A 24,475-nucleotide genomic window follows, 5' to 3' on the forward strand; every position below is an offset into this window, starting at 1 on the left:
ATACAAACTGTTGCACGGTTTACCCATGATGCATTGCACAAACCGACAGGGGAGAAAGAGTCCTAATTCATTCATTTATTTATAGTTAAAACCTTCATTAAAATATGTTCCATAAAACAAACATTCAGTCAAACATTCAGTATTGCATACATATTATTGTAGTGGTTCTAAAAGTGAGGTCAAAAACTAAGGAAAATAAATCTTTTTTTTTACCAATTAAATATTTTCACGTTGTAGAAAGCTGGCCGTGGTTCTAAAGCTGGGCGTGGCTCTAAAGCTGGGCGTGGTTCTTTAGCTTGAAGTGACGTTTCAGGTGATGCATGAGAGCGAAGCTCCTCCCACATTCAACACAGTGGTAGGGTTTCTCCCCGCTGTGCATCCTCTGGTGTCTCTTCAGGTCGTTGGCGCCGATGAATCTTTTCCCACATTGGTCACAACCGAAGGGTTTTTCCCCGGAGTGGACGCGCTGGTGATCTTTCAATGTACTCGACGCCCTGAAAGTATTATATAGGCCCGTCACAATCGCTAAATCACAAGTATTTGACATTATCGCAATTATTTAACATAAAACTAGTCTAAAACTGAAACATTTCAGATGTTTCAAAATGTGACTAAAACTAAATGGAATTTTAATCAAAGGACTTTGACTAAAACTAAATCAAAATTGGTGTCAAACTTGCTTGTGGTAGGGTTTCTCTCCTGAAGGACATGCCACACTGCTCACAGTGGTAGGGTTTCTCACCTGAAGGACATGCCACACTGCTCACAGAGGTAGGGTTTCTCACCTGAAGGACATGCCACACTGCTCACAGTGGTAGGGTTTCTCTCCTGTGTGATGGGTCCGGTGCAGCTTCAGGTGGTTTAAACTCCTGAAGCTCTCCTCACACTGGTCACACGTGAAGGGCTTGTCGTCCGTGTGCATGAGGCTGTGAACCTTCAACTGTTCCCACCGCGTGAAGCCGCTCCCGCACTGCTCACAGCGGTAGGGTTTCTCTGCAGAGTGAGTGGCCTGGTGCCTCGTCAGAGCGCCTCTGTCGGTGTAGCTTTTGTCGCACTGGTCACATTGGTAGGGGTTCTTTGGAGTGCGTTTTTTGTGACTCGCCCGGTGCTTCTTTAGAAGAGACCGGTGAGCGTAGCTTTTGCCACACTGGTCACAGCAGTGATGTCTGGGCAGAGATGATCCTCGTCGCTTCCTTACTGTGGAGAGAGAACAGGACAGGCTTGTTAGAAGAACAAGGATAAACACATTCCACAATAAGGGACCATGTTTAGTTCTTTGACTACAACCGACATCAGCCGCGTCTGTGAATCAGTACTGACTTGTTGATAAGGTGACGGAACTACAACCGAACACAATAAACAAACACAAACACAAACACTATGCAACGTACTGGTGTCCATACCAGTCAACGTACTGGTGTCCATACCAGGCAACGTAATGATGTCCATACCAGGCAACTTACTGGTGTCCATACCAGGCAATGTACTGATGTCCATACCAGGCAACGTACTGGTGTCCATGCTGCCTTCATCTTCCTGTTCAAGGTGGTCTTCGTCTTCATGTTTAACGTGGTCTTTGTCTTCACGCTTAACGTTGTCTTCAGGTTCCTGTTTACAATTTAGAATTAAAATTAGAATGTAGTCGTTGTATCAGACGCTCTTATCCAGAGAGACTTACTAGAGTGAGATCAGAATAATCAGAGAAAACATCAACTCTAGTCAATAAACAACAAGCTGAATAGTCACATAACTATAAAGTGAAGATATAACTATTTAGTGCCTCAAATAAACTGTAGGATAGCAGGTAAACAACATGCATCTGTCTAAACAACATGCTATCTAAATAACAGTCTGTACATTTGTGATAAAAAAGTTATACAAAAAGTGGGCAAGTACAAGTAACCAACAACAACAACAAGGAGAGATAAGTGCTAGGGGTGGAGTCTGAAGATGTGAGTTTTCAAAATACAGCAGAAAATTGGGAATGAGTCTGCAGTTCTGAATGAAATTGTGGAGTTTATTCCACATTTTCTGAGCCAAGAGAGAGAAGAGTCTAGGACCTGTGGAGCATTGTCCAGGGTGTTTTAGAGAAGGGAGACGAGTCTAGGATGTGTGGAGCGTTGTCAAGGGTGTTTTAGAGAATAGTCTGGGACGTGTGGAGCGTTGTCCAGGGTGTTTTAGAGAAGAGTCTGGGATGTGTGGCCTGTTGTCCAGGGTGTTTTAGAGAAGGAAGAAGAGTCTAGGACGTGTGGAGCGTTGTCCAGGGTATTTTAGAGAAGGAAGAGGAGTCTAGGTTGTGTTGAGCATTGTCCATGGTGTTTTAGGGAGGAGAGAAGAGTCTAGGACGTGTTTAGTGTTGTCCAGAGTGTTTTAGGGAAGAGAGAAGTCTAGGACGTGTGGAGCGTTGTCCAGGGTGTTTTAGAGAAGGGAGAAGAGTCTAAGATGTGTGGAGCATTGTCCAGGGTGTTTTAGAGAAGGGAGAAGAGTCCAGGACGTGTGGAGCGTTGTCCAGGTTGTTTTAGAGAAGAGTCTGGGATGTGTGGCGTGTTGTCCAGGGTGTTTCAGAGAAGGGAGAAGTGTCTAGGACGTGTGGAGTGTTGTCCAGGGTGTTTTAGAGAAGAGTCTGGGATGTGTGGAGCGTTGTCCGAGGTGTTTAAGAGAAGAGTCTGGGCTGTGTGGAGCGTTGTCCAGGGTGTTTTAGAGAAGAGTCTGGGATGTGTGGAGCGTTGTCCAGGGTGTTTTAGAGAAGAGAGAAGAGTGTAGGACGTGTTGAGCATTGTCCAGGGTGTTTTAGAGAAGAGAGAAGAGTCTAGGACGTGTTGAGCGTTGTCCAGGGTGTTTTAGAGAGGGGAGAAGAGTCCAGGACGTGTGGAGCGTTGTCCAGGGTGTTTTAGAGAAGAGAGAAGAGTCTAGGACGTGTGGAGCGTCGTCCAGGGTTTTTTAGAGAAGAGAGAAGAGTCTAGGATGTGTGATGCGTTGTCCAGGGTGTTTTAGAGAAGAGAGAAGAGTCTAGGACGTGTGTAGCATTGTCCAGGGTGTTTTAGAGAACGGAGAAGAGTCTAGGACGTGTGGAGCGTTGTCCAGGGTGTTTTAGAGAAGAGTCTGGGATGTGTGGCCTGTTGTCCAGGGTGTTTTAGAGAAGGGAGAAGAGTCTAGGACGTGTGGAGCGTTGTCCAGGGTATTTTAGAGAAGGAAGAGGAGTCTAGGTTGTGTTGAGCTTTGTCCATGGTGTTTTAGGGAGGAGAGAAGAGTCTAGGACGTGTGGAGTGTTGTCCAGAGTGTTTTAGGGAAGAGATAAGTCTAGGACGTGTGGAGCGTTGTCCAGGGTGTTTTAGAGAAGGGAGAAGAGTCTAAGATGTGTGGAGCATTGTCCAGGGTGTTTTAGAGAAGGGAGAAGAGTCCAGGACGTGTGGAGCGTTGTCCAGGGTGTTTTAGAGAAGAGTCTGGGATGTGTGGCGTGTTGTCCAGGGTGTTTTAGAGAAGGGAGAAGTGTCTAGGACGTGTGGAGTGTTGTCCAGGGTGTTTTAGAGAAGAGTCTGGGATGTGTGGAGCGTTGTCCGAGGTGTTTTAGAGAAGAGTCTGGGCTGTGTGGAGCGTTGTCCAGGGTGTTTTAGAGAAGAGTCTGGGATGTGTGGAGCGTTGTCCAGGGTGTTTTAGAGAAGAGAGAAGAGTGTAGGACGTGTTGAGCATTGTCCATGGTGTTTTAGAGAAGAGAGAAGAGTCTAGGACGTGTTGAGCGTTGTCCAGGGTGTTTTAGAGAGGGGAGAAGAGTCCAGGACGTGTGGAGCGTTGTCCAGGGTGTTTTAGAGAAGAGAGAAGAGTCTAGGACGTGTGGAGCGTCATCCAGGGTGTTTTAGAGAAGAGAGAAGAGTCTAGGATGTGTGATGCGTTGTCCAGGGTGTTTTAGAGAAGAGAGAAGAGTCTAGGACGTGTGGAGCATTGTCCAGGGTGTTTTAGAGAACGGAGAAGAGTCTAGGACGTGTGGAGCGTTCCAGGGTGTTTTAGAGAAGAGAGAAGAGTCTAGGACAGTGAGTGTTCAGGACAACTGCCAGGCCATTCAGAGATGTACCTACCAGTGTGGTCTGTGTTGAGCTGGAGGTCAGGAGGTCAAGTTGGTCTTCAGGTTCCTGTTTAACAGAAACTGTCCCTGATGGTTGTTGAGAACTGGACTCCATAGACTGGTCTGAATGAAGGAATACAATAAGGTCTTTAATAAGGAGTGACATGAATAAGGACTTTAATAATAAGGAGTTAGCATTGACATGAATAAGGACTTTAATAATGAGTTAGATTTGAAATAACCTTTTAAAAACAAGGTTAAAAATTGTTTTCAAGCACAAAAGGATATTTCTGACAGTAGCTTCACACAATTTAACATGAAAATGCATTCCTACATAGAAAGGTCTTAAAAGAGTCCAGACCTTCCTAAATAGAAAGGTCTAAAAAGAGTCCAGACCTTCCTAAATAAAAAGGTCTTAAAAGAGTCTAGACCTTCCTAAATAGAAAGGTCTTAAAAGCAGTGGCGTAGCGGAGGGGTAGCAAGCGATGCACCGCGGTGGTGCCCCATTTACCGCACCGTACCATCTCCATTGCCATTTGCGAAAGGGCCACACGCCACCCGACGCGACACACGCTTCTTTTTGCTTAAAAGAGTCCAAAAGAGTCCATATCTGGTAGGAATATTTCCTATACTTGCTTACATGTATGTTTATTAAATATTAGTTTAACAGCAAATGCACAATTGAAGCGCTTTCATAAGCCAGTTTTTCTAAGTTGCAATGTGTTTAAACATTTCTTTATTCCCTTTTAATTTTACATTTATTAGTTTGGATTGTTTTATTTCAGAGAGAGAGAGAGAGATACATGCAGGCAGGCAAGCAGGCAGGCAAGCAGGCAGGCAGGCAGGCAGACACACAGCCAGCATGTATCTTACGGGTATGACTGTTCTCCATTGGTCGAGTCTGGATCATCTTCATCTGAGCTCCACCCTCTGCCCTGGAATGAAATACAACTCCCATCATGCAACTGTGATCTGTTGGGACCAAGCCCCCAGAACCCAGAGTTTGCATTGAAGCGCAATGGACATGCTGGCCATTCATAGGTACTGCAGCTTAAAACGGCCTGGGGCTTCTGTCACAAACGAGCGAAAACGGTTTCGACCAATGTCCCCAAATAGGCCTCGCCCATCACATTTCCAACCCGGAAGAAGGGGTGATTTCGGCCCATGCGCTGTGTGAGCAACTCAATGCAAGTGGATGGGAGGGGATATCCGGTTCCCTCTCTATTATTTTTAACTCTATGGTTGGGACCTGATCTAACTGTAACATCCTCATTAGAAATACAACTCCCACGGTGCAACCATAGAGTTATAATATATCTAGACTAGAGGGTGGATTGCCCCACCCCCAACTATTAATTTCAATGAAAGTTGCTCAGTGGCGTTTTGAAGCACCCGGAAGTACAATATTGGTTCCAGATTGGTTCCTTTGGGTCGATGCACTATTGGGTCGTGAGCAGGCGCACAAGCGGCAGATGCACGCGCAAAATGCGGAAGTGTTGCAATATCAGATTTGACCACCAGGCTTGGCCGCTTCACTGTTCTACCGTGGTTCTGGGGGCTTGGGTGCAACTGTGATCTGCTTGTTCCTGATTGGTCTAACATCCTCATTAGAAATACAACTCCCATGGTGCACCTGTGATGAGCTTGGAGTGGTCGACCAGTAGAAACAACAGACAACAGAAACAAATTCTATCTCCACCAATCACAACACTGCATCACCATCATGTGTTGTGTTTGTAACTAGAAAATAAAAGTACCTGAGGTGGGTATTTATATGTTGTTAAAGCCTCTGATTATAATATAACTTTTATAAATAAAAGTTATATTATACAAGTTATGCCAACATCTTCTTTTCCTTTCGGCTGTTCCGTACAGGGGGCGCCACAGCCAATCATCTGCCTCAACATAACTTATGTTATCATAAAATAAATAACTAAAATACAAAAACTAATAGAATGACCATTTGATTCCTGACAATCCTGACAATGCTTTAAAGTGAGCTTCATTATCATTACACATTGTGTATTACATAAACTCAAAGTGAGTTTATGTAAAACTCCCATAATATTTTTTTTTTTAAACCATTAAGTTGTACCTGTATGTTAAGAGACAAATGAACCTTCCTGATGCTTCATTCTTCACTCTGGACAGAGAAATCATCTGAAAGATCAAAAACAATCAATCAATCAATAAATGTATCTCATTTCATTTCATTTCATTTTGCACATGGTAGTGTATTACAGTACATAGTTCATATCAGAGGATAATAATTAATTAAATCAAATACACCCATGAGCGAAAAGGAGCAGGCAGAATAATACATTCTTATTAACACCTGCCCCCTATCCAGTTTAAAAATATATATACTTGATGATCGGCGCCAGTACTTGCACTAAATGCAAGTTTAAAATAAACCAACATCCAAAACAAAACAAGCAAAGCAAAACGAGCAACAAAATGAGAAACAAATGAACAATTAAACATATTTATTACACGGCTTGGTTGAATATTTGATTCTGATTGGTCAATCATCGGTCATTATTTCTGGGTAATGACCGATGAGCTCTATAACGGACCGCTGTCTAATCAGAGACTCAGAACACCTGCTCATGTCAACCTGCGCTGCTTGGTTTTATGCTTTATCCAACATGACAGCCATGTAAACAAACAAACAATGTAATTTACAACTAAACGTTGCTCTCAAGAATGTTTTTGAAAACATTTGAAGTGAGAAATAGACGATGCAATAACCGACAAGTGATTCTATTTGATCCACTACACTTCCATATCGTGGTGCAAGGAGTCTTCCGGTTACCTTATGGAATACTGTCATTTGTTTTCCGAGGCGAACTTGTCCGCCCAGCCCAATACTTATGGAATACTTTCATTGCCATAAGCAAGGAAATACTTAGTTTTGTAGTTACTTTTGGGTCAATTTATTAAGTAGCTGTTTAATAAGCGGGATAATGTATGAGGAGGTGGTCCTTATTGAAATGTAAAGCCCTACAGGGTGATTATGCACCGAGGCGGAGATGCATAGTAGCATGCATAATAGTTGCATAGTAAAGAACTCCTAAGTCCAATCTTTTCCTAATAGTCTTCTTCATATTGTCTAATCATTTTATTTGTATACAATTGTTTTAATTGATAAATATTTGTACAACCTAAGTCATTGTGGAGAGAATTCCACACTCTGATTCCTATGACTGAAGGACACATCTGCCTCTGAGTGGTCCGTGCAAACTGATGCTTAAAATCTAATGTCCTCCTCCTGTCCCAACTTTCTGAACTACATTCAAACAGCTTTTGCAAATTAACTGGCAGCGTTTTGCTTTTTGCCCTAAATAACGTCTGTAGCTTCACTATCTCTTCCAGTTTATAAATAGTCTGTTTGTGTGTTCTCTATAATTGACATTATGCATGATCCTTACCGCTCTCTTCTGTAGTATGTATAGTGGTTTTAAGGTAGTCACATAAGTATTCCCCCATAATTCAGCACAACAACTAAGTATCAACTTTATTGTCACAACCCAGAACCACGAACACATCACCCCATTCTAGCCTCCCTCCACTGGCTCCCAGTACGTTTTAGGATCCATTTAAAGATGTTATTGTTTGTTTTTAAATCCTTAAATTGATTAGCACCAGTTTATGTCTCTGATCTTCTTAAATGATATGTTCCATCCAGATCTCTGAGGTCAGCTGATCAATAGGCTCTATGCACAGCAGCCATATTGGAAAGAAATAAGGCCTCTTCCTTACTTCCTTCACAGGTGATGCTGAATAAGGCTCTGTTCCATTCTGGTCAAACAGAGTCAGGGTGCTGATATTGTGCATGTTGGCTCACTGGAAACACTCTGCTATACCAGTGGGTCTCAAAGTGTGGTCTAGGGACCCTCATGGTTCCTTGAGGGGATTCCAAACTCTGAGAGTGTCTATTTGTACACTCTCAGAGTTATGGGGGTCCTTGAAAATTAAAATGTTTGAGAACCACTGTGCTACACTAAATGTAACAGAGCCTTCATTAGAATCATTGATAACACCTGTGAAGGAAGTAAGGAAGAGGCCCAATTTCTCTCCAAAATGGCTGCTGTGCATAGAGCCTATTGCTGCTTGTCGTCCCTAAGACCAGGTTTAAGCAACGAGGGCGTTGAGCCTTTTCAGCTGTAACTCCCAAACTACCAGTTTTTAAAACCCATCTAAAAACTCATGTTTATTCCTTGGCTTTTAAATCCTGATTGATATTTGTATTAATGTTTCATTGTTTTTCTGTATTGCATTATGTTTTATTGTTGTTATGTGCAGCACTTTAGTCAACTCTGTTGTTTTAAAATGTGCTCAATGAATAAAGTTATTTGAACCCTCGGGGGTCCATTTGGTTCCATTTGTACACTCTCAGAGTTATGGTGGTCCTGGATTTTTTTATTTTGTAACCCCTTTTTTTCACCCGGTGCCAATTTTCTAAGTGATCCTGGGCACTACACTCCCCCCACCAGCCTAGGGAGGCCAGGGCCGAGCTCATGCCTCCTTCATGGCATGAGAGCCAACTGACCTTCTTGTCACCTGACAGGGGAGAGTTTCCCTGGTTGGACGTGGCGCGTGGAAGGAACACGTTATTCCAACCAGTTCCCTTCCCCTCCATCAGGCGCCCCGGGTGACCAGGGGGAGGCATTATAGTGACCAGGATTAACTACATGTTTTTTGTGAGGGTATTAACTACCGTAGGAGACACAGGGAGAACATGCAAACTCCACACAGAGTAGGCCCTTTCGCCAACCCCACCCAGGGTATGGGTGCTGGTGACGCGGAGGAGAAGACACGCCCCCAGCGCCCACAACGTCCCCGGCAGGAATCGAACCCAGGACCTTCTAGCTGTGAGGCGACAGCGCTACCGACTGCGCCACCATGCCCCTTGGTCGTGGAACATTAAACAGTGTGAGAACCACTGGCATAGTGATTGTATATCAGAATTAAAGTCCACATACCAGCTCTGACACGATGATAAAAAATAAAACGGTTCCAAATGTTTTCCCAAAGCAACCTTAACGGTCAGCCATACAGCGCATGCAGACGGGGGCTGACTGGCCATAGGCTGACAAAAAAAACAAACAATTTAAACGCTTGTTTTAAACCCGTCTGTACATTTTTCTTGGCTGCTAAAATGTAAAACCTCTGAGAGCAGAGGGGCTGACCTTTAGTTTATGCATACGATGTGTGGAAAAAGGTAAGAATCAAGCATAGTGGACAATATTCACCGGTGTCACACTCTCTCTCACAATGCGACGCATTGTGAGCTTGTAGATCTGCTATTTGCAAAATACTTTTATACATTTGAAAACTTGTGAAATGGGACATTCTGCATAATGAGCACTTTCTACTTTTGATACTTTAAGTACTTTTTGATACCAATACTTTTGTACTTTTACTCAAGTAAATTCTAATTTCCAGACTTTTACTTGTAAGCTGCAAGTATATTGTATGCACAGGTGAAGACTGACCTCAGAAACCGGCTACAAGGGGAACACCTTGCCACCTGTATGCGCTTGAGCATCAATGGACCCACAACAAGAGAGCATTAATGGACCCCCAACAAGAGAGCATTAATGGACCCCAACAAGCATTAGAGCAATTTTTTGTAAAAGAAGGCAGTATTACATCTGTTCACTAGTTGTGCAATCTGGGAACCCATCGCCAAATAAAAAAGGAAAAACAGCACCCTCTGCTGTTTTTTACTCTTTCACTTGGCTCTGGGGGGAGCTAAATGGAGCAAGGAAACCGGGGTTTTGGTCTGCCTTCAGCCTTTCACTTCCGGTGGTGCGACTATGTTTTCATTCCCACTAACAATATTTCTACACGGAACACTAACACCACTTCTCCCAGAGAACATGGATCGTTTTGGTTATAAGCCCACTTGTTTCTATGATGAAAGAGCAAGTTAAAATGTGAATATCTTTCCGTGGTTTTGTCTGCTCCGAGGACGCTAGTGTTAAATGAGTTTTGGTTTGTTTCTAGTGGGGAAGGATCGGTACACACGTAAATCCCGCCCACTACATTTGATTGGGTAAAGCACGGCCTGCTTCCTGATCTGAAGGCACGCCCACTTGTAGGCCAGTGCGTACGCGATATGACGAACCCCCCCGACAGATTCAAGCGGAGAGCAGAATCTGTTCTTGAGAGATTACTAGTTGTGTGACTGATTTGTATACTTTTGTCTAATAAAAGTATATTTTCCTAAATTCATATGTAAACTATACAGACTATTACTGTATAATATAAGTTTTTGTATTTGAGCACAAAATGCATTTTCAGAACCCAAACATGTACGCCTTGTCTCCCACATCTTCAGCCTCTGGCTAGGAGAAACAGAGTGTGAATCTGCATGCAGTGTCACCGCAATCCGACCAAGGTTATAATAGTTTTTGATTTTTTATTATAGTTTAGTTTTAGTTAGTTTTGACTTTTTTTTCTAATTCAGTTAGTTTTAATTAGTTTTGACCAAAAAAAATCTAATTCAGTTAGTTTTAGTTAGTTTTTAGAGCGGGTTTGCTAGTTTTTATTGTCTCCGCCAGGCCGAAAGGCATGGCGAGAGAGTATGTTTTGCCCCCTGTCCGTCCGTGTGTCCGTCCGTCCATGTGTCCGTCATTCTGTCTGTGGACAGCTAATCTCCGGCACCGTTGGCTTGCTCGCAGCGAAACTGTGCACACACACTTCCTGGATGCCACAGCAGAACCTCTGCCCCAAATTTTTCACATGGGCCTTTTATAGCGCCACCAGGAGGCCGATTTGTGCAAAACATATTTTTTGACAGTACTCCTACAGATTTTGTCCAAAAATCCCGTAAATCGGTACGCAGTATCTCTATAGTCATTAAACAAAACATGTCTTTCAGATTTTTCATATTCCATCCTGATTGGCTAAAAATGGCTTCCAAAGTTTGCAGGAGTGCTCCGTTTTGAACAAAATGCCTCAAATCATGAACACAGCATGCAATTTCCTTGAAATTTTGCATGCATATTCCCACTATGCAGAGGAAGAAATGCCACTTGAAAATGTTCAAATCAGCATCATGGTGGCGCTATAACAGGCCCATTCGTGTTTTTACCTATAACTGCGCCGATCTGTGTAAAACTTTGTAAGCGCACTCCCTAGAGGTCAAGGAAAAACCCTTGCCCTGCATTTGTCACATCTGCCTTTTAGAGCGCCACCAGGAGGCCGACTTATGTAAAACACATTTTTGTATATTACTCCTTCCGATTTGATCCAAATTTCACGCAAATCGGTACACATGATCTCTATAGTCATGTGATCAAGACGGATGTGTTTGATTTTTCACATTCCATCCTGATTGGCTAAGATTGACATCTAAAGTTTGCAGTAGTGGCTTGTTTTGAACAAAATGCCGCAAATCATGAATGCAGCATCCGATTGCGGTCAAACTTTGCACGCACATTCACACTATGTTGAGGAGCAAATGCCACCCTTTTGACATTGGCCTGTTATAGCGCCACCAGCAGGTCTAATTTAGCAAAACAATTTTTTTTGAACAAAATGCCTCAAATCATGACACCCTTTCATGACACACACAGGGTCCAGGGGTCTCAGGTTTCTGAGGTGCTCAGAGAGGCTGCCTTGTCGAGGTACTCGCTATCAGTGGTGGAAAAAGTACTCACATTTGTTACTTAAGTAAAAGTATCAATACTGCAATGTAGAAAGACTGTTACATGTAAAAGTCCGGAATTCAAAATGTACTTGAGTAAAAGCACAAAAGTATTGGTATCAAAATTACAAACAAAGGTAAAAGTACTCATTATGCAGAATGTCCCATTTCACAAGTTTTCAAAATGTAGGCTATAAAAGGTAAACAAATCTTTTGAAAAAAGCAGATCTACAAGCTCACCAAAGCATTGTGAGCTTGTAGATCGGCTATTTTCAAATGGCCGAAATGAAGTGGGTATAATGTATGTTTTGTAATAATAATCAAAATACCTACAAAGTAACTAGTAACTAAAGTTTTCAAATAATTGTAGTGGAGTAAAAGTACCATTATTACCTCTGAGAGATGTAGTGGAGTAGAAGTAAAAATACAGAAAATTGGAAATACTCCAGTAAAGCAAAAGTACCTCAAAATTGTACTTAAGTGGGCTACAGTAGGCTACTTGAGTAAATGTACTTAGTTACTTTACACCGTGGTCCGTGGGGTTTTTCCCCTTGATAATTGCTCCACATTGTATCACCCGTTTGCACTACAAGGCAATTGTTATTGTCTTTCTTGCTGTTGTATTCAAATAAATCCCATATAGGACCATATTTCTCCCAACTTGTTTCTCCGTCGCCATTATAAAGTAACGTGCAGTGCCGTGCAGTCAGTCAGTCAGTCAGTGCTGCTCACGTGCTACGATGCACATTGAAAACAACCGGAGTAACTCGCCCCAAAACACACTCGCCCCCAATACCGCCGGATTTGCCCTGGGGCGACGGTGTTTTTATTTTATTATTTTTTTACACACACACACACACACACACACACACACACACAGATGTTTAACAATAATTTAACTCTTGAGAGTGTCAAATGCCATTTGGTTTCATTTTACACTCTCAAGAGTTAAAGATCTATAATAGTCCGTGAGCCAGGGGGGTTGGTCATTACCATCTGAGGGGAATAATGCTCATAGTGATTTTTGTCAAGGTATGCATGTCTAGAGTTAGAAAATATGTGATAGCCTTGCACCAATGGTAGCTTTATGGGTGCTATCATGCATTTTATGTTATAACACTAGGCGAAAATTACATGGGTCAATATATGAAAACATACTATTAACCCCCCCCCCCCCCCCCCCAAAATATACAAAAGGTTTTTCAATTGGTTCTGGTACGTCTAGGCATGCTTAAGAACATACAAAAAAATCTAGGAAATTATATTTCTCGTAAAGCCATCATTTTCAAGATGGCGTCCAATATGACTGCCAGGAGCTTAAATGGCTTTATGATACTGTTCAACCTAGAAAGGTGGTTTTGGTGTCTAAAACTAGGTCTTAGGGTTCAAGAAATATGGCTGAATCAGTGAAATTACCATCAGTTAATTTTTTATTGCCAAATAAAAGATGGTGTCCATCCCATGGTGATGTTCCATTGTACTAAATTATGTTAAAAACAACAAAATATTGCAGTTGTGTGAGGGAATCTGTGAACTTCGTGAACGTGATTCATATGGGGACCTGGGGGGGGGGGCATTCATAGGTGTAGAATCTATTTCTAATGTTATATTTTGACTTGCTGGTCAGTCTTTGGCCTATGTGCTAAAGGTCAGGTCAAGGTCTCTCTCGCACCTTATCGTCCAACCAGGTGTCCAAGCAGGCAGCAGATATGGTCACTGGTTGACATGTACAGCAGGCCCTATTCACCTCACAATTGACATGGAGCCGTTTGTTGACACCTTGCAGGTATATACGCTCTATAATGTAATTGTGCATCCCGGTGGGATGCATGTTATACAGTCATTCTTCAGCTGCATTGCAAAACTGATGCAAGGTTCAGCACTGGAAGTGGAAATGCATGTGGTTGCAGAACATGACAGGCAAGTTCAGTGGTCAGTCCTGAGTGTATCAGCAGCACTCTGAAGTGGTTTCTATCAACTTGGCCAAAGACATTTGAACAGATACAGCAGTAGCCTACCTGGACACTGCACATCTCCATCCTACTGGCTGACAGTGGGTAGACAACTTCTTCCTACACTTCACATCCACCAGTTTGAATGCGCAGGGAGACACATTGACATTAACTTCACCTTTTCTCTCATGAAGCACATGACTGAAGCACTTCTTACATGCTGGCCATGTGCAGTGTGCTTGATATCTAACCCAGTGCCTGCTGAAGATGCATGTGCTCCATGCCATAGCATAGAGGCTAAGCTAGACCTTGTCTGTCGGCACCATGATGGATTCTGGATCACTGTCTCTGCTGACCAGTCTGGGGAGCAGACTGCCATAACGATCAGGAAAGATGCTGTCATGATGCATGTGAGTGGAGTGGACTGAAGCCTCCCCCAAAATGTGCAGAAACAGAGGGAGAGTTGAAGCACTGGTGTGTCTTGGTCATAAAATATTGGGGTGTAGGATTCCTCACACACAGAAAGATCATCTCTTCAATCCCATCCTTGGCTAATTTGCCCCCATGCTGTTGTGAATAGTAATGTCCTTTACCCACATGAGATGTCATCATGAAGAGTAAGAACATTAAGCAGAAGCCGTTGAGCATGTTGTACACCTTCAGTGCTGACGATAGATACTGCATTTAGTCATGATGAGGCAGACATCACCATGAGTTCCTATATCCCTGATGCAGCCATCTCTGGAAAGGGTGTGATACACATGCTCAGTGATTACACTGATGTTCTTGTCCTGTTGTATGCTGTGTATTGGGGTGTATCAGGTGGACCTACAGTGTAAAGTATAGATGGAGCATTGGGATGGGACAGTCTTATATGTATGACAAAGGCAAGATCAGAGCACACTACACTTTGCTGGCAGGGAACTTCCCAGGCTACCCTGATGTGCTGGGTGAGGTGGGTGCCACAAGTCAATGGCCCTTCCTCCAACACCGACCAACCTGTTGCACCACATGTGGGCTCATTTATTTACAAGTGATGTTGTGGAAAGTGGCAGACCACCAAGCCCCACCTGACAAGTCGTTTGATGTCACAAAATTTGGATAGGAGATCTAGGATATTCTTGTTCCTGTCATTGCTAAGGGTGACCCCACCGTCAGAGCTATGTGACATGGTGCAATATCAATTTAGGGTACAGAGAGTGAGAAGTACATCACTGATGTACTGTAACTGCTCTGGTGAAGATGGTTACTGATGATATGTTCAAGCTACAGATGAGGAGTGATGTTAATAAGGAGGATACTTGTAAGGATGAGGTAGAACAGGATGTGGGTTGGAGAATACAGATGTAGTTGCAAAAGATACATATTTGACATTAGATTATATCATTTTACATTCATGTTATTATGAATACCAGTTCTTGTGACATGTTAATGACACTTTTCACAAAACAAAATCATGAATAGTGAACCATGAATGTTCATCAAGTTGTTTCCATTTGTTGTTCTCCCAGAGGTCAATTTTAACCTTGACCTGACCTTTGACATGATTGACCTGATATTAAAAAAATAACATCAGGAATGGATTCTACATATGAAAACCCTAAAAAATAGGTATTAAACAGAGGTATTCTAAGACAAGCGGATTAAAAGTAAAAAATTGCCAGGCGTGTGTTTAGTGGCCATTTTGGATATTTTCTTACCCATTGCACTATATTCCGTTTATTGAATTTCATAATACATTTCCTTAGAATCTAACATGGTTTTAAATCTATAGGTAATTTACAAAGGAACCCTTTGTGTTCCATCTTTCATTAAAACCAAAGTACATCTTATGTCACATATAGTCACTATGGGCACGTTCGAAAATACAGCACTGAGCGCACTGGCCAATACAAACTAATAGGCGAGTGTGCTCTGGTGCGTAATTTCCGAACGCACCCTATGTTGTCACTGCCTGTAATAGAAAAATATTCTAGATATGCAAATTTTAACAACCTTTCTGGACAATATATAGTCTGAGCTTTATCCCAACCATTTTTCAGAGAGAGAGGGTCAATAATAAGAGAGAACCATCAGTTTGAAGTAGAATGCTTCATTCGGATTTTGAAAACTGTGTTTTGGCTTGTGGTTATAAAAGGAGTGATAACACACAGATAGCTACCACCGATGCAAGGCTATCACATTTTTCCTAGCTCTAGGGGTGTATACCTACCCAAAAATCACTATGAGAATTAATCCCCCCAGATGGTAATGATGACCCCATTTTTGGGGTCCTGGCTCACGGACTATAAGGGTCCATTTGGTTACCAACTCTCCATCATTTAGCTGGGGACCACCTGGAAACTCCTCAAGGACCACTGGTGGTCCCCGGACAACTGGTTGAAAACCACTGGTTTAAACCCGTTTTACAATACAATCTAGCTCATAGCTTGTATTTTCTAAACATTTGGACAAATCTGGAATAATTTTGGGGGGTGGCACAACAGGGGGTCCTTGCTGTGAGGGTATGCTGGTGGCCACGTGACCCTAGACAAGATATGCATTTATCTTAACCTACAGCTGTTTACTACCCTAGTTACCATGACGACCGATGTAAACACACACGTCTCCGATTAGAACAGGGTCACCAGATGACGCGATACTGGAATAATGAACATAAACCAATGAAAGCTCGATAAAAAACACGGCTCACTGTTACACCACGACCGATGACCTGTAGAATCCTGTGACTCTCATTTGTTTACAAACACAACGCTTCATATTTCAGTTGTTTTAATCCGCTCTTTATATCTGATATAAAGTTATATAAATAATACAATGTATCCAACAACAACAACAACAACAACGTACCGTTCTGTTTCTTCCACGTGAAAAAAAAGGGGGGGGGGGGCGTCAAGTCAGATTTAATGAGCCAATGAAGAAGTGTTACTTCCGGATGTGGATTTCACAATAATAGCTTTATTAGTTGGGTTTTAACCATTTCATAGCGCCACCTACTGTAACCGGAGTATGTAATGTGATTAAAGGTAGGGTACGTGATTTTATTTGGTTAAAATAGCTCTATATTGTTATAGTAATCATTACTAGAGTGTTTGTTCAGTAACAGTGTTAAATAGCTCTATATTGTGATAGTAATCATTGCTATAGAGTGTTTGTTCAACAGTGTTAAATAGCTCTGTATTGTGATAGTCTCTGTCTCTTAAATTGTAAAGTGTAAATTGTTATTGTGATTTGTACTTCCATGTACTGTTACCATGTCTTTCTAAATAAAGTATTCAATCAATCAATCAATCAATATTATTTTAGTCAAAAAGCCTTTGAGTTCATTGTGCTTTATTTAATCAGATATTAAACAATATAGTGTGCAGTATCGGATATTAAACATTCACAGATATTAAACATTCATAGTGTGCAGTATCAGATATTAAACATTGTCAGATATTAAACATTCATAGTGTGCAGTATTGGATATTAAACAATAAACATTCATAGTGTGCAGTATCAGATATCAAATATTATCAGATATTAAACATTCATAGTGTGCAGTATCAGATATTAAACATTATCAGGTATTAAATATTCATAGTGTGCAGTATAGGATATTAAACATAATCAGATATTAAACATGATCACATATTAAACATTCAGTCTCTCCAAGCTGAAAAGTTAAGAAGTAAAAGAAAAGTATACTTTTGTCCAGCAGAGAGAGCCACTGTTCCACTGTATAGAACTCTATACAGCTCTATGGCTTCATGTATAAAAGGTGAGCACACGCACGCAGACAGACAGACAGACAGACAGACAGACAGACAGACAGACAGACAGACAGACAGACAGACAGACAGACAGACAGACAGACAGAGGCTTCATGTATAAAAGGAGATTATAAAGGATGTTAGATCAGATGGAAAGAGAGAAAAAAAGAAGAAACTAGAAAAAGTGCTCCTCGGAGCACAGGTCTCCGCCAGGTCAGGTAGGTTATTGTGGGGCAGCAATGTTCAGAATTTGCCAATCAGGATGGAATATGAAAAATCGGACAGAACCATCTTGATCACTTGACTATCGAGATAATGGGTACCGATTTGCATGATTGGACAACATTTGTAGTAGTAATATAAAAAAGAAAAGTGTTGCAAAAATCGGCCTCCTGGTGGCGCTATAATAGGGCAATATTAAAAGAGTGGCATTTGTTCTTCAACGTAGTGCGAATGTGCGTGCAAAGTGTCAGACGCTGCGTTCATGATTTGTGGCATTTTGTTCAAAACGGGACACTCCTGCAAACTTTAGATGTCAATGTTGGCCAATCAGGATGGAATATGAAAAATTAAACAGATCCATCTTGATCACATGACTATAGAGATCATGTGTACCGCTTTGCATGAAATTTGGATAAATTCTGAAGGCTTACATCAAAACATTTGTTTTACATAAGTCTGCCTCCTGGTGGCGCTACGAAAGGCAAATGTGAAAAAAGCAGGGCAGATGTTTTTCCTTGGCCTCTAGGGAGTGTGCGTGCAAAGTTTCACGCAGATCGGTGCAGCTATAGTTCAAAACACAAATCGGCCTTTTATAGCGCCACCATGAGGCTGATTTGAAACATTTCAAGTGGCATTTATTCCTCGGCCTAGTGGGAATGTGCGTGTGAAATCTCACGGAAATCGCAAGCTGCGTTCATGATTTGAGGCATTTTGTTGAAAACAGAGCAATCCTGCAAATTTTGGAAGCCAACCTTAGCCAATCAGGTTAGAATATGGAAAATTGGACAGATCCGTGTTGATCACATGACTATAGAGATACTGTGTACTGAATTGCGTGATGTTTGGATACAATCTGTAGGAGTACTGTCAAAAAATGTGTTTTGCAAAAAGCGGCCTCCTGGTGGCGCTATAACAGGCCCATGTGAAAAATTTGGGGCAGAGGTTCTGCTCTGGCATCCAGGGAGTGTGTGTGCACAGTTTCGCTGCGATCAAGCCAACGGTGCCAGAGATTAGCTGTACACAAAATGACAGAATGACGGACGGACACACGGACACACGGACGGACGGACAGGGGGTAAAACATACTCTCGCCATGCCTTTCGGCCTGGCGGAGACAATGAGAGAGCTTCAGTTTATTCTAATCTAATTTCAATCTATAGCAGGGTCTTCAACAGGGGGTCCGGCACCCCTAAGAGGTCCTCAGAGTTACTACAGGGGGTCCGGGACCCCAAGAGGGTCCTCAGAGTTACTACAGGGGGTCAGGGACCCCTAGGCCTAGGGGGTCCTCAGAGTTACTACAGGGGGGAGTTACTACAGGGGGTCCTCAGAGTTACTACAGGGGGTCCTTACTACAGGGGGTCCTCAGAGTTACTACAGGGGGTCAGGGACCCCTAGGGGGTCCTCAGAGTTACTACAGGGGGTAGGGGAACCCTAGGGGTCCTCAGAGTTACTACTGGAGTCTGGGACCCTTAGGGGGTCCTCAGAGTTACTACAGGGGGTCTGCGACCCGTAGGGAGTCCTCAGAGTTACTACAGGGGGTCTGGGACCCCCTAGGAGTATTTCAGAGTTAGGCCTACTATTGTGTAGAGGAGGGGAAAAGACAGAGAGGAAGTACAGAGCCTAAAGTCAGGACTCCAGATGCTAGGGTTCAAGGTGACTAGTACATTGGTTGTCAAAGTGGGGTCTGGGGACCCCCAGGGTCCTTGAGGGGGTACCAGGGGGTCCCCAGCTAAATTAATTAATGAAGCGTCACAATCATTTTAACCCCTTTATCCATATTTTATACTTTGGCCATTCAAAACAGCAGATCTACAAGCTCACAGCGTGGCACAGAATGCCGCGCTATGAGCTTGTAGATCTGCTATTTTTGAAAAATCTTGAATGTGTGCAAATCTTTAAAAAATATATATATTTTTTAAGCGAACATTTTTAACTCAAATCTTCTCTTCTGGGGGTCCCTGGCACAAAACATTTTCAGATGGGGGTCCACGGCCAAATACATTCAAAGATTTGCACAATTAAAAAATAAATAAAGAGCAGATCTACAAGCACTCTGAGCTTGTATTATCTGCTATTTTTGAGTCGCCCAAAGTATGAAATAATAGTTATAGCCAGGGCTGCACTTTCAGGAAAGCTGATAGTCAGGGGATATTTAAAAAATCTTGGAATAAATTCCTTACCAAAAAAAATCTTCACCAATGTGTTTGTAAAGGTGTCTAATAACACATCTCACAAAGACTGAAATGCAGTTTCCCTAGGAGAATTTGTGACCTGAAAGTTGGGGTACCCACCATAACCTTATGCGGGGAAAAAAATTTAATTATGTTTTAAGTAGCATGTGAAGGGTCAAACTAGGGTGTTTTTATGATTCTGAATCCATTGCAAGCGTTTGTTTTGCACCAAAACCACTCCTTGGGCTAAAAACGGCCATAGCCATCCTTTTCCAGGTATACTTTTTGTGTAAAAAGCCCATTTAGTCCAGGGGCCAACACTGATATTTTCACAAATTGGTACCACCTGAGGTGGCCGTAAAGTTTTGTATTTTTGTATTCCTTCATGTCTCTAATTTATATTTTGGTACATCTTCCAATTCAGTAGCTTAATGACAGTAATCACTCTAAACAAGCCATATGAAACCGTGATGTGTGTGAATCATTTATATGACTTCTAGACAATACTTTTTGGAATCCAATGGTCTTATAAACAGTTGACCCTGAGGTAATTATACCAGTAGAATCCATATCTGCTGAGGAAAGTTTGGTATTGTGCATATTTAATAAGATAATTGCATAATTGAACACATTTGTGAAAATAATCACATGATAAATACAATTACAGTTAGATATTTCAAAAAGTGTAAAACATCTGTGAGAAAAAATAGTGGAGATATGTCTGTGACCTACTGGTAATGTGCACAAGCAATTTGGTGCTGATCAGCGGAACGGTTTGCGAGATTAGCTCGGACAAACTGCTACAAGCTGTAGTTGTAATAGCTGTGAGGGAATATGTCAACACTCATAAAGATTGTGCACTTAGTGACAGGTTTTAGATTTTTGACATGGTGTTAGGTGTGGGTGTAAGGTTTTCAAAAGCCCTGCAACTTGGGCTGGCCCACTAGTGGCCGGTATGCAGAAACTCCAATATTAGATGGCTCAGTATATGGTTGAACACCCCATAAATTCATACAAATTATGAATTATGTTACTATTGGGCATGCTAAATAAGCATACAAAATAATCTAGGAAAATGTAACTTCCAGAAAGGCAGAAAGTCTCATTTTTAAGATGGCGTCCATGATGGCTGCCAGGAGCTTAAAATGGCTATGTTTCAATTACTATTCAATCTATAAAGGGGGAAGCATAATAAGCAAGCATAAATCTATTGCTTACTTACGAAATTACTTGAATAACCCCAATGGGGTTGTCCAGTAATCCAGTAAGCCATAGCCCATTATAGGCACTTGTTGTGTTATTAACAGGTGCTGTTATACAGTCACTGTTCATCGTCATACTCTGACTCTGACTCCTCTGGAAGATTTTTGTATGTGGAATTGAGACATTCCTCAAGTTGACACAGTCCACAGACAGTAGTACATGGTTGTCCATATCTTCTACCAGATCAGCGGAGTGTCTTGTAGGCAGTGGAGAAGTTACAATGAATGAACTCCAAAAAGGAATGCTTCTGGAGCAGCATGCATTATTGACATACAGTAAGACAGATTGATCATCCTGCAGCTTGCACCCCTAGTTCAAGGCACCCACACCCTCTTTTTCCCCATCAAAACCATGTATATGATAGACCAGTGTCTTCTACGACAGTGAAGTTTGGTGGCAGATTCAGTTTAGACGTTCAGGCGTTACAAGTGATGAAGCTGAGACAACCTCCTTGCTGAAGGGGTTATATTGCGTTGTTGTGAGGGAATCTGTGTACTTTCCACCAAACAGGACAGCCATTACTTGACACCTAATGTCATCAATCAACTCTGATCTGATTTGGACCAGTGAATGCATTGGCCAAGGGGAAAGGGAAAGGGGAAGGGGAAGAAATTCGGATTTCAGCTTCACCCAGCCAATGGCTGCCGAGACAGCATGGCTCTGGGGAGCAGTTAGGTGTGAAGTGTCTTGCTCATGGACACCTCGACACATAGCTGGGGCCAGGAATCAAACCTGGGACTTTAATTTTCCCATGCGACCTCTCTACCCATTCAGCTATGACCACCCACTAGACCGAAGGAAGGTCAACTTTTACAAGCTTATGTTAAGCAAAGCAGTCTTTTTGCAAACACCAAAAATCGGAGAAGTCGTGTCACAACCAGTCACAGCATGGATGAATACATATGTTTTACACTTTTTGAAATATCTAACTGTAATTGTATACATCATGTAATTTCCACAAATGTGTTCAAATATGCAAATTATCTAATTAAATATGCACAATACCAGAATTTCCTCAGCAGTAATGGATTCTATATAATTACCTCAGGGTCAACTGTTTATAAGACCATTATTGGTTTCCAAAAAGTATTGTCTAGAAGCCATATAAATGATTCACACATATCACGGTTTCATATGGCTTGTTTAGAGTGATTACTGTCATTAAGCTACTGAATTGGAAGATGTATCATACCAAAATATAAACTAGAGACATGTAGGAATACAAAAATACCAAAAATGTACGGCCACCTTAGGTGGTACCAAAATCTGGCTTGGCCCCTGGACTAATTGAGATTGGGCCGTTTTTAGCCCAAGGAGTGGTTTCGGTGCAAAACAAATGCTTGCAATGGATTCAGAATCATAAAAACACCCTAGTTTGCCCCCTCACATGCTACTTAAAACAGAATTAAATTTAGATTTTTTTCCCCCCCTGCATAAGGTTATGGTGGGTACCGTACCCCAACTTTCAGCAGCTGTCACAAATTCCCCTAAGGAAACTGCATTTCAGTCTTTGTGAGATGTGTTACTAGACACTTTTACAAACACATTGGTGAAGATTTGTTTTGGTAATTAATTTATTCCAAGATTGGAAATTTTTCTGCTAATATCCCCTGACTATGAACTAAGAGTGGCAGACTGTCTGCAGTTTATATAATACAAATATAAATATAATATTTATATTTAATAAACGCACAGTGTGCTACTATGCATGTTGTCATCCAGCTGCGGTCTCGCAGACAAAACATTCTGTCAGTCGCTGGACGATCGATGAGCCAATGGAAACAGTGTTTTGGATTCCAGGGCGTGGCCTCTGACTAGTTTGCGGTGGCATTTGAAAGCACGCCTGCCCTTGAACTACGGCGTTAACGACAAGCAGCAAGTTATGGAAGTACTATATAGAAGTGAGAGGGGAGAATGACTAAATGAGCATGTGAAATGCCAAATGTGGCGTGAAAAGAGGTTAAATTGCGTGACTTGAGTACTTTACTTAAAGGTAGGGTAAGTGATTTGCGTTGGTTAAAATAATTGTTAAATAGCTCTATATTCTGATAGTACTCATTTCTATAGAGTGTTTGTTCAGTATTAGGAGTCTCCTTGTCTCTCCACCTCTTTATTAAACAGAAAATGCATTTTCGTTTTAGTTTCAGTTTCATTTCCAATTTTATCCAACCAGGACAGAGAACTCAATCAGGATACAGATTAAACAAGTGAAATTGGAAGTGATGACACTAAGAAATGAGCAGACAAAATTGGAATTGGAACACTATACAAATTAAGCTTAAAAATGGGTACTTTCTCCTGATTGGCTAAGATTTTGACACCTACCGAAAAATGTATTTTCTGTTTATTAAAGAGCTGGAGAGACAGGGAGACATCTGTTACTGAAGCAATGATTACTATCAGAATATAATATTTTAACCTTTTAACAAAATACTTTTTGTTTTAACCAAAAAATATCACTAACCCTACCTTTAAGATAAACATCTATAGTGGACAATAACTAAGTACATTTACTTGAGTACTGTACTGAAGATAAACATCAATAGTGGACAGTAACTAGGTAGATTTACTTGAGTACTGTACTTGAGATAAACATCTATAGTGGACAGTAAATAAGTAGGGCCTACATTTACTTAGTAAATACACAAGTTTCCCATGGAGTATACTGGGTAAAAGGGGGTGTGTCCATTATGGGCATCACTTCCTGTTGTCAGCCATTCAATTCATTTGAGGATCAAATCAGTCAATAATAATAACAAATATAGCTGCAAGCAGCGATAAGCGGGGCCAGGGAATAGAGAGAGAGAGAGAGAGAGAGAGAGAGAGAGAGAGAGAGAGAGAGAGAGAGAGAGAGAGAGAGAGAGAGAGAGAGAGAGAGAGAGAGAGAGAGAGAGAGAGAGACTGAGACTGATGAGGAGTGAGGGCAGGTGTGATTATGAGACTGAGACTGAGACTAATGAGGAGTGAGGGCAGGTGTGATTATGGATTGAGAGGGAATGATAGCAGGTGAGGTGGGTAGATCCAATCCATGGGAATAGGCCAGGTGGGACTGTTGCTGTTGCTCACTTTCTAAAAGAACGTAATTATGAGAGAGAGAGAGAGAGAGAGAGAGAGAGAGAGAGAGAGAGAGAGAGAGAGAGAGAGAGAGAGAGAGAGAGAGAGAGAGAGAGAGAGAGAGAGAGAGAGAGAGAGAGAGAGCGAGAGAGAGAGAGACGGAATAGATTGAAGAGAGAGAGAGAGAGACGGAATAGATTGAAGAGAGAGAGAGACGGAATAGATTGAAGAGAGAGAGAGAGAGACGGAATAGATTGAAGAGAGAGAGAGAGAGAGACGGAATAGATTGAAGAGAGAGAGAGAGAGACGGAATAGATTGAAGAGAGAGAGAGAGAGACGGA

General features: G+C 41.9%; 1 protein-coding gene across 1 annotated transcript; it reads right to left on the reverse strand.

Annotated features, from left to right (window-relative positions):
* Window positions 1-255: 255 nt before the first annotated feature.
* Window positions 256-6,215, reverse strand: LOC308086240 (uncharacterized protein). Its single transcript, XM_080429700.1, has 6 exons — window positions 6,156-6,215; window positions 4,934-4,995; window positions 4,074-4,183; window positions 1,476-1,608; window positions 786-1,197; window positions 256-494 (listed from the first exon to the last, which is right to left on the reverse strand). The coding sequence occupies exons 2-6, from the start codon at window positions 4,974-4,976 to the stop codon at window positions 272-274; spliced, it is 921 nt and encodes a 306-aa protein (XP_080285826.1). The 5' UTR covers window positions 4,977-4,995; window positions 6,156-6,215; the 3' UTR covers window positions 256-271.
* Between the last annotated feature and the right edge of the window lie 18,260 nt (window positions 6,216-24,475).

This window comes from Gymnoscopelus braueri, assembly GCF_963280865.1.
Source record: "Gymnoscopelus braueri genome assembly, chromosome: 6".
Classification (NCBI taxonomy): domain Eukaryota; kingdom Metazoa; phylum Chordata; class Actinopteri; order Myctophiformes; family Myctophidae; genus Gymnoscopelus; species Gymnoscopelus braueri.